Source organism: Chiloscyllium plagiosum, unplaced genomic scaffold, assembly GCF_037043375.1.
Source record: "Chiloscyllium plagiosum isolate Xiang-an unplaced genomic scaffold, Cpla_swu_hap1 HiC_scaffold_4, whole genome shotgun sequence".
In the NCBI taxonomy this organism is placed as follows: domain Eukaryota; kingdom Metazoa; phylum Chordata; class Chondrichthyes; order Orectolobiformes; family Hemiscylliidae; genus Chiloscyllium; species Chiloscyllium plagiosum.
Genome location: NW_028270142.1, coordinates 24,302,127 through 24,320,227, shown reverse-complemented (window position 1 = coordinate 24,320,227; position 18,101 = coordinate 24,302,127). Strand labels below are relative to the sequence as shown.

Sequence of the window (18,101 nt, the reverse complement as noted above, 5' to 3'; positions counted from 1 at the left end):
ATTTTAGAATTGTGAATATTCCAGCTTAAATAATAAGCAGAAGGAAAACTTTAATCTTGAATAAGTTTATTACATGACAATTGCTGAAAGTTTCTGAGCAAGAAGGTGATACAGGCATTGACTGAAATAATTGTGAAATGATATTCATGTAATTCATAATTCTTTGTCTGATCACATGATTCAGACATCAGTAAAAGAAGAAGCCGCCAGTCTAGGTTGGGTATGTGAGAAGAGAGATCTTAAACATGACACCAGAGAATTGTATTTCACAACAATGAATATGCAGATGTCAATAAAGACATGTTACAGCTAAAAAGTCTTATTTAATGAGAATGAAAAAGCAGCCTGAGAGACAATGCCCGGTAGCCTGATTTTGTCCAATTCAATAATGGGCAGGTGGCAGTATTGGCTTTAAGCATTAGATAGAACATGTTAGGTTAGCATTAGATCTTGGAAAACTTTGAGACAATAAAAAGGCATAATTGGAGTGGAATCTGATGGGTGTGAGAAGGAATGTTAAAAGGATTAATATTCTAGAGAGGAAAAGCACAGGATTAGAACACATTGATCTTAAAAAGGAAAAGCGCAAATACCCACTTGGGTCATTCAGTGCAATTGTGTGGAGGGATGGCAGCTGTGGAAAAAAAAAGTCTTGCTGCTATCTTACTTGATAATGCCCACAGTGTTGTTAGAAGGTTATGTACTAGAGAACAGTTTCAGGCTGCATGCAAAAATCAGCGAGAATTAATATGCTGTGGGTCTAATACTGATGATGTTCTGTTAAAACAAAGTAAAGAAGAAAGTGTTACAGATTATGAAGCAATGACTAGAACAAGACATGTACTTGAGTGCCAAAAGAAATTTAGTGGGAGCTTAGGTGAGGCTTAATCAGTGATCTTGGCACTGAGGAGAATCAATAGAACCATTATTTTCAGATTTGTCTAATCTAGCATTCTGTTGCAGGTATGGAAAGTTGAAGGATTGAATTAGTTAAACCATATAGGCATTAGTGTGAAAGTTGAGAAATTGCCAGACCTTCTTCAGTCCAAGGGAGATTTAAAACTGAAAAAGGCAGTCCAGTTCAATGGAAATAAGGGGCCAGAAGCAGTCAATACTGCAAGGAAACATTGGGGATTTGTCTGACATGGTTTCTTGGGTCTGAAGAGATATCAACACCTTTCCAGAAGCCTGTTAAAACACAAAACATCAGGAATAAACATTGTTGATCATATAAGCTCCAAATAAAATTCAAGCACTATGAATGTTTAGGAGAGGGAATTGGAACACATGTAGAAAGTATCCTCAGGTAACAACATCATCTCAAAATAAACAGAAATTCCAAAAGAAGTTAAAGATAGAGAATAAATGTTTCAATCAGCATTCCTCAGATAGTTGATGAGAATCAAAACAAGTTCTGGACAATCAACTTGAAACTTCAAGTGTTTGAAATGGAATTCAAACTTGACCCAAGAGTAACTGGCAGATAGCTTGTTGTGTTGGACGTCTGTGAGAATTAGACCAGCTCACAAAAAACCCAAGGTTGAAGAGGCACAGATATTGAAGTGCACGGACAAATCGCCATGAAGTTTAATTCCAGAGGACCCAAATGTTAGTGAACCGTAATATAACATAAGAAGAAACCAGAGTACCTCAGTGTTGAGTGCAAATGCTTGTTTTATCTTGTTCTCTTATTGAGATTGGATGCAATATTTCAGATCTGCATTTGTAGATCGTATTACCCTTTGTCTCCTGAATCCCAAATTTTCTGGGATTCTCCAGGCTGTGAAGAGTTGCAAGAGTTACCAACAAAAGCCAAAAAAGCACAAAAGATCAGCCAGCACTGCTGGCCCCACATGGAATCAAACTGCATCTGCTTTACATGAACTAGAGGTGGGTTGTCTGCACACACTCTGGTGCTGACATTGCTGCTCACAGTATGTGGTGACAACATGCCTCATTTATGCATGCACATGAGCAATGACTAATTATTGGTCATTGAGGCTTGCAGAGTAATCACACCATTCTTAGACATAGTGAATTAGGAGGAAAATCGATCCCCAACATAGTTAAAAATCACCGCCTTCCTGACCTGCAGTCTTCTTCTTGACCTCTCCGCCTCCACCCTACTCCGACCTATCACCCTCACCTTGACCTCTTTCCACCTATCACATTTCCAACTCCCCTCCTCCAAGTCCCTCCTCCCTACCTTTTATCTTCTCCTGCTGAACACTCTCTGCTCATTCCTGAAGAAGGGCCTGTGCCCGAAACGTCGAATCTCCTGTTCCCTGGATGCTGCCTGACCTGCTGTGCTGTTCCAGCAATAAAGTTTCAACATAGTTAAAAATCACACAACCCCAGGTTATAATCCAACAGATTTATTTGGAAGTACGAGCTCCTTCATCAGGTAGCTAGTGGGTCTAGTGCAGTGCGTTGAAGGCTGGTACTTCCAAAAAACCTGTCGAACAATGCTCTGGTGTTGTGTGATTTTTAACTTTGCCCACCCCAGTCCAACACTGGCACCTCCATATCACAGCTATCCCTAACATAGCCAATCTTACTGAACCCATGAGAAACCTGTTCAAGAAAGACAGCAATGGAACTTGAGTCAGGAATAAACCACAGTTTTTGAAAAGATTAAAGAGAAGTTGCCTACTAATGATGTCTAGTAGATAAGCTTATCCATTATAATGGTCACATTTGGATCATTTGCACAGCAATCAGCAGTCCCAATTCAAATGCAAACTAACAGAACATGAAACTGGTCTATTTTATGTTGACAATTTTGACAAAGACTGGACAAATGTAGAGAAGGAAGCTTTAGCAGTCATATTGGGATGTAAAAGACACACAATCTATCTCTTAGCATTAAAATGTCAAGTTGAGAACATGCCTTGGTACATTATTAGGTTTTAAATAATTCTCAAAATGTCTCTATCAGTACAAATGTTTGGGCTTAGGCTGATCAGATACAGTTATGGAATAGGCTGTTTTGGAAACAGTGCAAATAAGGCAAAGACACTCTCAATGAAAACAGTGAATGAAACTGAAAAAAATGAAACTTCATCTTGTATAGTCTTATTCTATGACAATAACCAATGTTTTACTGCCAACAGAGGCAAACTCAGACAAATTTGTGTAGCTCAAAAATTTGACATGGAAGGCACTGAAGTCAGACAACTCTGTTTGCAAGGTTATCAAAATGTAGTTCAATCGTATAAGTGCCTGAATTTGAAGAGAGAAGTCTTCACAATTACACAGTAGAGAGCTGATAACCTGTGATATATAGATGTAAATAATGTCATTTTACAGTGTATAAGATGCTGGTGACTGATACAATTATAGCAAGACTTCTCTACCTTTGTTCTCCATCTCCCTTGCAATAAAGACCAACATTCTAGTTGCCTTCCTCATTGCTTCTCCTATCTGCAGGCTGACCCTTTTGTGATTCCTGTACAGACAATGCTCAGATTCCTTTACATTGTAGTATTCTGCAGGCTCCCTCCATTTAAATAATTTATTTTTTCTCTATGTCCTGCCACACTTGCCTATTTTATTTCATTTACAATTTTTTTCTCTCTCTCTCACTTGAACTATCTATATCCCTTACAGGGTATCCTCAAAACCTGCTTTCTTATCTATCTTTAGGTCAGTAAAAATCACATACCGAGTTATAGTCCAACAGATTTATTTGGAAGCACTAGCTTTCAGAGCACTGCTCCTTCATCAGGTGGTTGTGGCTAGTGGTTCCAAATAAACCTGTTGGACTATAACCTGGTATTGTGTGATTTTTAACTTAGTACACCCTAGTCCAACTCCGGCATCTCCAAATCATATCCTTATGTCATAAGCATGTTTGGCTACAATACTCTATGTACCTTCATCCAAGTCATTAATATTGATCTTACAGAGTTTCAGGACCCATCACAGAACCCTGTGGCAATCCACCATTTACCAAGTTGAAAATGACCTCTTTATCCCAATTAGATTAGATTATTTTAGATTAGATTTTGTACAGTGTGGAAACAGGCACTTCGGCCCAACAAGTCCACACCGACCCTCCAAAGTTCTGTGCTTCCTGTTTGCTAATCAAGCATCTATGAGGTCTATGAGGTCTTATCTTGTATAATAACCTTTTTATATGGCACCTTAACAAACATCTTCTGGAAATCCCAATGCACTACATCCACTGGTTCCCCTTTATCCACCTGCTTGTGAGATTCTAAAGGCACTACGATGAATTTTCCAAACGTGATTTCCCTGTCAGAAAACTGTGCTGAGAATGTATGATTGTATTATGACATTCTAAATGTCCTGCTTCCTCAGGAAGAGAATTTAACCAGTGATGGCCTATCGTGTTTTGTACTTTCCTTTTGTGCACAGTTCTGATCACTGCATTCAGGAAGGATTTGATTACAATGGAGAGGTTACAAAGGGCTTTATGAAGATGTTGGGAACTTTACCCTTGAGTAAAGGTTTCACAGGCTGTGTTTGTTGCAATAAAATGGAGGAGTTATGACAAAATGCAATTGAAGTGTAATAAATTGAGAGGTATATCAGGACCTATGCCTGGTGACAGAAAAGTCAAAATCATGGACAGTATCTCTCTCTCTCTCTCTCTCTCTTATATATCATGGCGTAATTGGGAATTTCTTTTTCATCCAGAGGGTGGTGTGAGTCTGGAACTCATTGCCTGCATGGTTGGTAAATGCACAAATATTCACCACACTTAAACAGTTCACAGGAAGCTAAGTTACCATAACTGCTTTAAATCAACTGTTGTGTGGTGGGATCAGACAGGAAAGCTGTCTGAGGAGGAGGGACATCAAAAGGAACTCTGCTTCTTCATATGGAAGACTTGGTGAAGAGGAACAAAGAGAGAAAAAAAAAACAATTGCAGCATCTTTCAGCCAGAGACAGGAGTAAATTATTTGTTCACCACTTCAGTTGTTCTGCAAATTCATCTGAAATGTTTTGCAATTTGCTTCTGCATTAACATTTATTTTTATATTCATAACCACTTGCTAAATTAAGAACACTTTTAAATCATTCAACCAACTATAGTATATCCTGCCAATATAACTCATATGTTACTAAGAAACAATATTGCAAACAAAACTGTCGAAATGTGGAGAGTATCATTCTTTAGCAGATACAAGACTAATATCCTTGAAATGCTACCTCATTCAAGCATCAACTCGTAGTGCCTGTCTTTTTAAAAAATCTTTTATACATGAGATGTAGGCTCAATTGGCAAGGCCAACATTTATTGTCAATTCTAAGACAATAAGGAGCTTCAAATTTTACAACTGAATTGATAGAAAAACTATTTCCATTCTTGGGGAAGAGCATAACTAAATGCTGCCAATATTAAACAGCAATAAAGAAATCCAATAAGGAATTTGGAAGTTTTTTTGTTCTTTTTACCCATTAACTGGTAAGAATGTGGAACTCGCCATCAAATGAAGTATATTAATCAAACAGTACAGATGCATTTCAGGGAAAGCTTGGTAGAATTAATAGATTTAGATGCGGATAGGTGGAAGTCTGCTGGCATTGGTTAGTTGCATAGAATGGCCTGTGCATTCCCAAGTCTTTGTCAAGGCAGTGGTGAGTTACATGCTGCAGGGTTAATTGTAAATTGTCAGCAGTTTTGAGGCAAATAAGCAGCTTGCCTGGTTATTATAGATGGCACTTAAACATCAACCACATTACTTTGAGCCTGAAATCACACAGAGACAACTAAAGGACAATAGATTTTCATTTTCCTCAAGCATTAGCTAATGTTGCAACTGCTGAAGGCACACTCCCCACACACCCAGTGTCACTGCCTGTATCAGCGATGGCACAGAAAACACAACTTGGTTTTTGGTCCCTCCAAACTTTTCCTGCTCCCTTCCACTTGCCCGGAGCTTTTCTCTGTTCTTTTCTGCTTCCTCAGCCTCTCTTCTCACTATCCTGCTCCTGCATAGTTTTATATTTACAGGTCCTCTGATGTTGTCTAACCCATGGGGTCCCAATCTCCATTGTGCTTTGGATAAATGCAGCACTTAGTAAAACATATTTCAAAATCACGTTTCTCAGAAAGTCACAACCTACAAATTCACTCAGCATCCAGACTTGCAAATATATCACCATTAGCATTATGAATCCACACCAAATTGACTGCCGCAGTTAAAGAAGACAGCTCAGTTCCACCTTCTGAATTGCAACTTGGGATGGACAAGAAATGTTGGCCCAACTCGCAATGACCACAGTTGTTGAATGAATGATTTTCTTTTAAAAAGTCCTCCTTGGCAGGGTCCAAATACTGAGAAGAATGGGAATAGGTTAAGCAATAATAGTTACAGACTTTAGTAAAAGCAATGTACTGCTGTTTGAAATATCCAAGTAACAGGAAGGCACCTTACTTAATAATGCTGTCAATTTCAGTATTTAGTAATTTAGTAATGGTGCTGAGCCAATGATCTCCAGAGAACGTGTTTTGCATCTTGAACAGGGGACTGAATATTGGATGAATGTCCCTGCTCTTACTTCTCTATCAAGTATTTTATCCAGCAAAGAGCTCATGAGTAGCTTTTCTAAAGGAATGTGCAGGCAAATAGAGTTGTTCTTGTAGACCTTAAACAGAACAAAAAGAAATAAATTTAAAATTGAAAATATTCAATTACTAAGATCAATGTTTCATGTTGTGCAGTAGTTACCACATTAGATGGATGTTGTCAATATATATTTTGAAGAAAACATGACATTGGTGACTATATCACTCATTTGCCCACCTCTCAAAATCACTGCAATATACTTTCCCCATTCACATTTGTATTTCCAGAAATTGATGTTGAATTGAATAATTTTTTCCAATGGATCATCAAGTTCAGATTTCAAAGCTTCTGCAGATAAAATTGTAATTAGACCTAACTAAAGAGGCAATATGGCTGTGGTATGGGCATTGTATTTGTGTTTACAGACTGAAATTTTGTATCAACAATGTCAGTATATATTATAACAGATACATAATTTTATTTGCCAAAGCCACTTTTTTTTTCAAGTAAAGTTGCACAAAAGTTTAATTCTTCTATAAAGTTCACTGACATTACTCACAGTAATGCCCTCCTTTAATAAAATAAACTGTACTTGATTAATTCTTCCCTGGATATCTCAGTTGGACTTAATTCAATGCTTGCAACTTCTTACAAATGCCACTGAATTAATTTTCTTTTATAATTGACATTTTTTGATTAAAATGTGTTATTGTCTTCAGGGACATTCCTACATAACATGTATGCCAGGACCAGTACGGAGGTGGAATTATCCTATTCCTATGTGCATAGGTATGTATATTTTAAAAATTGTGATTAATTGTAATGTATTTCTGTTTCCTGACCTTCTTGGCTACAGTCTACACAATGTACCCTTATGTACTCTAGTTAATGCAATTGATTTCAATGGAAGGGAATTTGGAATACCTCTAAGAGGTAACCAGAATTCAGTAATACAACTTATCTTTCCTTGTCAAATGACTTATTTTATAGTAAATCTGAGTTGCTTACTCAGAAAATTTTCCAAAGTTTATACAGGGCAGAAATGGCTCATCTCGTCCAACAGGTTCATAGGAGTGATCGTACTCCAAATGAACTCCCTTCCATCCTCTGTCTTCTGACCCAATTTAATCTTGATTCTTTATAACATGTATTCTCAGAATTTACAGGGTAGTAACTTGACCATGGCAGGTTTGTGAAAAAAATAGATGTGACATTTATAAGTAATGAAGTGCAGTTATGGTCTGTGTTGGAATTATATGTAGTATTGTATTCTAGTACCCAATGAGAGAGTGCAGAGAGATTAATGTCGATGCACTAGATAAATCCAGCTTTACAAGACAGCAGTCACATTTTCAAACCCAAGTGTTCACATGGAACAAGACTTGCCTGTTTCTGCTGACAATGAGATTGTCAGCCAACCATCAAATCATTTAGAAAAGATCAGCAGAATCAGATCTTATTTCTTCCCACAATTGTTAGTACATTTTTAAAATTACACTGACCTATATTGCATAAAAGTATTGATTTTCTGAAGATAACTGCAGTTGTAAGTATGAGTTCTGCTACACTTTCAATTGAACTCCATGGACCAGATATTCATAAAGGAGATGGGACTAATCTGATGGTTGTGATCCCATCTCCATCTTCAGAATTCTGATAAGAAGGAACTTCTGAGGTTAAAGTTTCTAAATGGCCTGGAGATAGTTCAACTATGGGTGAACACTCAGACCAAAACAGACAGGTTAGAAAGCCTGCTTCCATTTCCAAAAGACCCTGTCTTCAGTCTGATGCTTACAAAGGCAAGTAGTGGCTTACCTGTATGTAGTTGGACCATCGACTATTCCAGTTGAATCTCCTCACCTTCCCCTCCACCACACATTAGCATAATCCCTTTAACTTCACTATCCTCACCCTCATTCCCCTCACCCTCTCACCCATTAACCACTGTATGAACAAAACAACTCAAACTCCATTATAACAGGATGATTAGCCCATCAAAATCCCTGGGTAAACAAACAATGAAATGGTACAAAATATGTGAAACACATACAAATGGATTTTACAGTTGGATTGTGGTCAGGGCCCATAACACTGTTGAATAAAATAAATAGACTTCAAAGCTGTCATCTCAACAAATGTCAAAATACAAAAAGAAAATGTGAATGGGTGAAATCCTTGTATTTGGTGAACATACTAGACCACCCTGTTAATACTGTAAAATATATTCTATTTCTTCAACCATTAGAGTCACCATTTTATTAATTTTCATGTGAAGTCATTTTAAAATTTATAATATTGAATATTTACTTCATAGCTTGTCATTTGGCAGAAGCAACAACCTGACAAATGCATTATTAAAGGGTTGGTTCCATCTCTCAATCACAGTACTGCAATAGCTTCACTTAATGAACAGATGTACTTCATACTACGGTACTTCATGATGAGCTATAAAGGAGATAATAACTATTGCACATACTTTTCAAACACTTGCTATCTCAAATCCATGGTTCACATTGTCAAATAGTTGGTGTAAAAACCGTCAGCTGCTGAAGTCCAGCTGCCTCCATGACAATTGAAGGACTGGAGGGATATGGGCCGAGTGCTGGCAGGTGGGACTAGATTGGGTTGGGATATCTAGTCAGCATGGATGGGTTGGATCGAAGGGTCTGTTTCCATGTTGTACATCTCTATGACTCTATATTCTATGACTGACCTGAGGTGAGCTGTCAATGAGCCTACAGCACGAACAGTTTCATCCTTCATATGGTCAGGCAAGTTTCAGGTCCACTCCCTCCCTGCTGCCTGTGAAAAAAGCTGTTGGTACAAACAGAGGCAGTGCCTCCAAACATTCCACAGGATAGCCACTTTATTTTGCACCTTTATTTGGTTGTGATCAGGAGCATAAAACTGTGATCCCTCGACATGAAATAAATATATCTTCAAACTGTTTATGATTGTCAGACTTTTTGGGGTTTCATCAGCTTTTCTGAACCTTGACCAAATTCTAAGAAAGCATCCATGATATTAAGATACCTGATATACCATCACTATGCTTTAATCCTGAGACTCCTTGCAAGCTCTTCCTCCTGAATGTATCTGTGATAAACTGTTCATAACGAGAGAGCTGTTTGATGTTTCGAGCTGGTGACACATAAGCCATTTAAGAAGTGTAAACAGCTTATTGTTATGAGTGCATTGTGATTGGTTATTATTTTTATTTCACGAAATACAATTTCATTCTCGGGGATCATATTTCAAAATAATGCATTAGTGGCATTTAGTAAGCACATCATAAATTGCAAGGTAAAGGTCATTTCTCATTGCTTTTGAATAGGTGAAAATATATTCCACAATCAACTGCATTGTTACTGTGTGCTGCAGTCTCAGTCTTGTACTGGGCATATCTTCAGAGCAGTATTCGGGACATAGAAACTGGAAAAGACCATTTGGCCCTTTGAACCCACACTTTGCTGCTACATCTTGATTGATTATCGATCTCAATGCCATTTTTTCACACTATCATATTATCCCTTGACTTCTGATTCACAAGAAAAGAAATACATCATGTCCCAAGGAGTTATATTGTAATTAATAACATGAAGGAAGAAGATTGCATTTCAAAAATTCAGACTTTGCAAATCATTTAAGGAGTTATACTAGTAATTAATAACACATGAAGCAAGAAAGTGGCATTTCTAAAAATCAGATAGTGCAAATCATTTACACTGACATCTGTGTACTGGAAATTTCGGGAATGTATTACGATGGAATTTAATCTGATCCCATCCCAAATGCAGGAACTGAGATACATACTACATTAGAGATGATTATACAAACTACTTGCTGTGCATTGGATTCATACTTCATTAACTTTTTTTGACCTTTCCTGCACCTTTACTGAGTGATGTCCAAGTTCACCCATGCCTCTGCTACTGCACACCTTTTTGCGTAATACACATCATCTTATATTTTCATTGCATGTTCTTTTTGCCACCTCACAATTCACCATTAAAACTTCTTCTAGAACCAATTTGCCCACTCTATCAACTTGTCCGATTGAAATTCTACTCTGTCCTCTTCACAGTTTCCAATGCTTCTTGTGGCCAACCAATGTCTTTTACAGTCACATCATGACCTCTCAACTCCTATATTCAATGTACTGACCAATAAAGGCAAGCATACTCAAGATCATTAATATATGTCAGGAAAAGCAAGAGTCCCAAACATCCCAACTCTGAACCAGGAGCAACTCCACTGTAGAGCTTCCTTCAATCTGATATCCATTAACTAATACTCTGTGCTTCTTATCTCTCGGCTACTTTTATATCCACACTGCCATTGCTCCTTTCATTTCATGAGCTCAAACCTTGCTTATAGGACTGTTTTATGGCACTGTATCAAAGGTCTTTTAGAATCAATTTATACCTCATCAACAACAATACCTTCATTATCCATCCCTGTTACCTCTGCAAAAAACAACCTCCAGTTTGACATGATTTTTTTTCCTTAAGAAATCCATGGTGGCTTTCCGTGAATAATGCACATTTTTCCATTGAACTATCAATTCTACCCCAAATTACTGTTTCTAGAAGTTTCCGCACTCTGGAGTGTAAGATTAGTGGTTTGTAATTGCTGAGCCTAACTTTACGCCAATCACCCAATCCTCTGGAACCACCCTTTAGTCCATGGGAGACTGAGAAATTATGGCCATTGCCATCATATTCTCTACTCTAACTTCAGGTCATTGGAGTTTGGATCTTCTGGGAACAGTTACTGGGTGATTATGCTGTACTGTGTTCCATTATTACAGGTATAGATGCATGTATATTATAGGTTCCAGGCTGGATTTCAGTAGGAATCAACCTTCTTGTCCCACATTGTCTTTAAGCAGATGTTAGGACATAAGTTGAGGAAATTTCTGTTGGGGTGATATTATCTGAAACATTTGGCCAGAAGAAAGTCTTTTCTTTAAATTGTTCCAAACCTGTAAATTGATCATATCATTTGGAGTGTTGTTTTTATTGCTGAAAATGTGTTGCTGGAAAAGCGCAGCAGGTCAGGCAGCATCCAAGGAGCAGGAGAATCGATGTTTCGGGCATGAGCCCTTCTTCAGGAAATCCTGAAGAAGGGTTCATGCCTGAAACGTCGATTCTCCTGCTCCTTGGATGCTGCCTGACCTGCTGCGCTTTTCCAGCAACACATTTTCAGCTCTGATCTCCAGCATCTGCAATCCTCACTTTCTTTTTCTTTCCCTTTGAACTCATTTTGTCTCAGCTAATTTTACTTCATGTTTTATTTTACAGCTCGATGCGGTGGTTCTCTGACCGACTTCAGTGGGGTCATTCTCAGTCCTGGTTTTCCTGGGAACTACCCTAGTAGCTTGGACTGCACTTGGACAATAACACTACCTATTGGCTTTGGTACGTGAAGGAAAATGGAATGGTTTGCTTCTCTTTATACAACCTCTTCAGATCCTATCACCTGAAATAAGCTGGTATTCAATTGTAGTCACAGAGGTAATCAGTTTGATATGGACCAGGCTAGACCCCCTCAAAACTTTTCAACAAATTAGCCCGGACCATAACTTTGTTCATTGTTTTAAGCAGGTGTGAGGCAGATATTCCAGGAGAGATGCAGCTGGTCCAGCCACTTAGTTTTAATCAAAACAGAATTTATTTACATGATTATCAAATGAAACACAAACAAAAGGGAACAGAATGCTAAATAACAACCTATCTGAGAGCCTAAATCATTTTCCCAGCTTAATGATGCTGTTCCAAATATTTGCAACAATCCCCATAAACACCCCTTGGGGAAGAAAAAGGTAAAATCAAACATAGGATCTTACAGGAGAGATGTCAGAGAGAGGGAGGGCCAGCATGGACTTGCTGCTTTGAGTCCAGAAGTTTCGCAACTGACTGCTTGCTTAAACCAAACCAAGCCAGAGAAAGTCTGAGCTGGGAGAACTGGCTACTCCTCTTTCATTGTACACATGTTTTTTTTTAAACGTGAAAGCCTTTTGCCTGAGTTAGTATCTGTTAGCTATAATCAAACTGGTTCTAAAACTCTTCAAACCTAGACCTCCCAGAGTCTCGGCATTTACAATCCCTCTGGAAAAAAAAATAAGGCCAAAAATAATCTTGTTAAAGGAGCAGTATATCGCATGTTCTCCAACTGTATCATGTTTGGTAATCCATTTGTTGATTCATCTGCACAGGTGAATATATGAGGATGTAATCTTTCACTTATAGCATACATATTTTAGAATCTAATTAATTTAATTTTCTTTCCATTTCATTTGGAACCTTCAGGTGTGCACTTGCAGTTTGTCAATTTTTCCACGGAAACAATCCATGATTACATTGAAGTGCGAAGTGGATCTGCAACAACTGGCACTGTAATTGGGAGATTTAGTGGTCCTCAGGTACCCACGCCTCTGTTCAGTACAACTCACGAAACCACCCTGTACTTTCACAGCGATTATTCCCAAAACAAACAAGGCTTCCGGAGCATATATCAAGGTAAGTTTTGCAAAATAAATGTGTTTGGATGTCATTCGATGTTTGAAAGATGGCACTGAACATGTTAAGATCCCTATTTCTCCCCATAGATGCTGCCAGACCTGCTGAGTTTTGCTCAGAATTTCTGTTTTGGTTTCAACACTTTTTAAGCACTTACAGCTGGTGTCTTTTTGGTGGGAGTGGGGTGAGTTTAGTTGTGGTGATACATGCAAATTTGGCACACTTTCTTCTGTTTTGGTTGAGGTGTATATTTTTTTTAATTGCACAGAGAGTAGAGGAAGAAAGATAAAGACTGGGGACACTATTGTATGTGCACTTGCAGAAAGTTTGGAAAGTGACATAGGGTGAGACAGTAAAGAGTGGAATTAAGGCAGGAGACCTTCCATCTGGCAAAAGACAAAACATTTCACAATGGTGTGGGAGTTACATCAATAAACCTCCTTCCCTTGAGACGACAGTTAGAGCAGCTTCTACTTTTTTTTCAAAGACAGCCACGAATAATTAAAAGGAAAGTATTAATCTTTTACATTAATTTGTACAATTCTGCCAATTTGTTTGCAGTCGTTTGAATGTGTCCAATCATCAAAAGCTCATCATAGTGATTCCAAAATACACGTCATCCACAGTGGGCAATGTGTACAACAGTTGAAATTCATCTCGAATATACACAGACGTGTGCTTTTTAAATTCTTTAGAGCTTAACCCCTTAAGTCATTAAACATCCTACAATCAAATCAAATTTTATGCATCATAGTTAAAGGATTTTTAAAGTCTTGATTGATTAATTTTGATGATGGTAGAACAGTTGAAAACAGCCAAAAGTGTTTTAAAGTCAAAACCATCATCTTTACCCATTTAACACTGGGTTACCACAATCCTTGCTGATTACCATTCTCCATCTGTTCCTGTCAGTCACCATTTGTCTTCCAATTTCCCTGTACTTGAGTCTGTCACGACTGCATCTTTCCATCTGGTTCTAACCATTTCTGCTCTCTTCCTCCTCGTCAATCCCAGCTCCATATCCACCTCATCACATGTTTTTCTCTCTCTTAGCAGCATATAACTATACTGTTTCAATCCCTTAACAGCTATCTTCTTTGATTCACCACAGTCTTCACTGACCTTCTGATATACTAGTTCTTGATCTTGTCCTTTCTTTTTACTCCATACATTCATCACAGCATCCGTATCTGATTAGTATTGAGTTGCTATTTTAAAGTTGTTCTATCTGCACCAAATATCAAGTCTTTCAGCTGTCTTTTACATTCTTTTCAACAAAGGTTTTCTATCTAAAACCAATCCATAAGAAACTTATGTTAAATGTACATAGTATGTTTTATGTATGATTAAACTCATATGGGGAAAGATTTACTGAGGTGGTTTGAGGGAAATGAAGTTACACAAGTAATACATCAATTGAAGCATTGATATCATTTCTTTGTTTGGTTCATTAAGTTTTTGAATTGGGCTGCTTTGATTAAGCTATTTTCCTTCTGTTATTCAACATTAAAAAAAACACAAAAAGCCAAAACGATATTAAGTCAATGATTACTTTTCATGACTGTTAGATAGTAACTGAGGTAACAGTTCTGGATTTCTAAGTCGCCATTGAGTTAATTAGATTGAGATGCTTGCTGTTCTTTGTTACTTAGTGGCAATCAGATTGATAAGGTGACAGATGAATTCAACTGTCATAGAATATGAGAAATATGGTGAGACTGATTTTTAAGCAGGATTGGTATTTGCAAAGCAATTCATCCTGAGATTTAATCCCATGTTGCTACGACTCTCCTGATTTTACTCCCCTCCTCATACTCTCCCATATGAAGTGTCTTTCCTTTATTCATGACTGCTTACCCTTTGCTTTGCTATCTCATTAAGCTGAATTATTCTGATAATCCTGCTCACACATTCAAAAACATCTTTGACCACTTCTTTATATCTCTCTCAATATTACCCACATCTAGCCCATGACTTTCTGCAGACAGCAGTGTAAAAGAATTGGCCCCTAAGTTGCTGACATGTGCACTTCAAATTTCCCACTTGAAAACTTTTAACTTTCAAATATCCAACTTCCAGTTTTTCAGATTTTCTCCATTCATTAACTATAATACATTTGACCAGCAATTGGAGAAAATTAGTTTTTGAATGCAAAGAAAAATCAGACTAACAAATTCCTAGAAGTAGAAAGTGAGAGAAGTAACTGGATACATTATTTATATGTACTTTAGGATGTAAAAACAAAATCAAAAATAATTATGGCAAAGCTGCCCCCTCAGTGGTGCAGTATTGTTCATGATAGGTAAGTTTAGGTAACAGAATTTAACAAGTTCTTTGGCTTATATCACAATATGAGATGGTATTTTTTAAAGAAAATGTGATGTTGTATGTATCATGGTAACGGAATTCATGAAGTGTGGTCTGAACTGCACTTTAAAATGAAAGGAATACACAAGTCGCAAACATTACAATGGCAGATGTTGTAAGAATGTGAGATGTACCTTCATGCTTTAACAAGCATTGCTATGTACAGAGCTTTGTAAGAGAGAACATCTCTGGTACCCAATAGACTCAGGTCCTACTTTCACATTCATTATGACAAAGTTCCTTCCACACCATTCTCAACAGCTATCATGAAGAATAATGATTTGGAGATGCCGGTATTGGTCTGGGGTGTACAAAATTAAAAACCACATAACACCAGGTTATAGTCCAACAGGTTTAATTGGAAGCACACTAGCTTTTGGAGCGTCGCTCCTTCATCAGGTGGTAGGTGATTGTGTGCTTCCAATTAAACCTGTTGGACTATAACCTGGTGTTGTGTGATTTTTAACTATGAAGAATAAAGGTAGAGTTAACCCTTTACTCCAAATCATGAATAGATTGCTTGGGTTAGAGGGTATCCGTGATTAAAATGCAGGGCATATCTGACTATATTTTAACTAGGTAGAAGTGAGTACTGCACATATTGGAAATCAGAGTGAAGATTAGAGTAGTGCTGGAAAAGCACAGCAGGTCAGGCAGCATCCGAGGAGCAGAAAAAATCTATATATTAACAATGTATTTTAACAAATGCATGCTGACAGATTGGAAGCATTGACATGAATGAATTCATAACATATTGCTCAATTATAAAATGATATGTAAAACTTTAGCAGGTGCATTGAAACCTATGGTATAAGTTTGCAAGGAGACAAATTCACCATAAAACAAAGCCAGACAAATCACAAATAGATGAATATCATTCATTTTTAGGAGTAAACGCAGGCTCAAATAAAGGAAAACTTTCTGAATTTCTATAATAACTAATTTTCAAATGCTTTCATTGGCTGTTATTTCTGATTTTGGAATATTACCACCTTAATTGAACAGTTAATTCAGACTATTATAAAAAGAATTTTGAGGAACATTAAGATATTATTTCAGACCCCACTTTTAAATGTTCTCAGAAAATTAACTTTGAGGTTTCATCAAAAGTATGTTATTTTTGGAGTTTATTAATTCAGGAAGTATAGTTGAAAATGCACCAATGTCAAAAAAAACCTCTAACCCTGCTTATTTTGTGCCTTAGACAAACATAGTGCCTTTATTGTTAGCTGCACAATGACCTTTAACTGTTCTTCACACCACTTGATGTGCTTGATTGTATTTATAAAGAAAGATTGTGTTCGGATTACTGTTGACAGTGCCTATAACAGTCGTATCCGGGGCGAATGAAGCTTGGCCTTACTGAAATTGATAATGATTAATGTAAGGTATTCTATGTCACAATTGAACTTGAGAGTTGTTGGAAGCTCAGCTCCTTATACACAAGATTTTGCTAAAGCTTCTGAGCCATTTGCTATTCACACTTGTAAATAACATCAAGACCGTCAGAATCATTTAATCCAATTGTTTGTGCATTTTTTATCACTTATCATTTTGTCAACTCGATATCTGTTTCGAAGCTTTGTACAATCACAGAGACTGCTGGTGAAACTCAGCAGGTCTGCTAGCATTTCTGGAGAGAAAAACAGAGTGAATATTTCAAGCCTAGTATGACTCTGTTTCTCTCACTTCACAGATACTGCCAGACCTGCTGTGTTTCTTTAGTATTCTCTGTGTTTATTTCAGATATCCAGCATCTGCGGTATTGTATGTACATCAATTTTACACCCAGATAGGTAGTGGTAACATTGTCCAGATAATTTGTGAGCCCCAGTTAGAACCTTTGCCTTGGGTTACCAAAAGCCAAAAACTGTGCCTCAGCCCATCTTTTCCATGGGCTGCATCTTACGCTCCCTCAGTGTTGGATTAAAGGCAGGAGACTCATAACATCTAGCAGCTGGCCTTCCTGGCACCTGTTCACCCACAACATTTCAAATATTTTATCGGCTTGGAATAAACATCAGCTGTCTTGTTCAGAAACAAAAACAAAATTTGCTGGAAAAGCTCAGCAGGTCCAGCAGCAGCTGTGAAGAGAAAATCAGAGTTAATGTTTCGGGTCCTGAGTTCTGAGGAAGGGTCACCGGACCCAAAACATTCACTCTGATTGCTGCCGGACCTGCTGAACTTTTCTGACAATTTCTGTTTTACAGCAGCTCTTTTGAGTTTTAGATGTCTTGCCCATCCTTGGGCTTGTTGAGGCCTTGAAGTTGCGAGTTCATGGGCTGCTGTCTGCCCAATGGGGTGTAGGAGAGGAATCTTCTTTAGGGGTCCCCCTCCCAAGTCAATTAGAGATATGTCCTAACAATTCATTTCCCCCACTAATCACTCTGGTTGGCTCCTCCATGTGGGGAGATTGCAGTGGGTCCCAGCAGTGACCACCATTCCCAAGTTGTGATTTTGGGACTACGGAATGACTTACCCTGTGACTAATTTCTTATCCTGATCTCCATACTAGTAACTCAAGCATTATTCCAGCTTAGTTTCAGAGCCGTTGTCATCATCCTTCCTCCATGACCTTGGTCCCCTTCTCAATAATAAGCAATGCCTTCTTACCTTGCCCCAAGTCCGTCGTTGAGGCTTCAAGAATTGGCAGATTTCAGAGCTGATTAAATTA

General features: G+C 37.8%; 1 protein-coding gene across 3 annotated transcripts in view; it reads left to right on the top strand.

Moving 5' to 3' along the window:
• Positions 1 to 18,101, top strand: part of csmd3b (CUB and Sushi multiple domains 3b) — a 1,935,846-nt gene that overhangs the window by 1,752,234 nt on the left and 165,511 nt on the right. For all 3 annotated transcript variants that reach the window (XM_087986040.1, XM_087986041.1, XM_087986039.1), the window contains 3 exons: positions 7,259 to 7,328; positions 11,843 to 11,959; positions 12,851 to 13,060. In XM_087986040.1, coding sequence (XP_087842166.1) covers positions 7,259 to 7,328; positions 11,843 to 11,959; positions 12,851 to 13,060 — 397 coding nt within the window. The remainder of the gene's footprint in view (positions 1 to 7,258; positions 7,329 to 11,842; positions 11,960 to 12,850; positions 13,061 to 18,101) is intronic.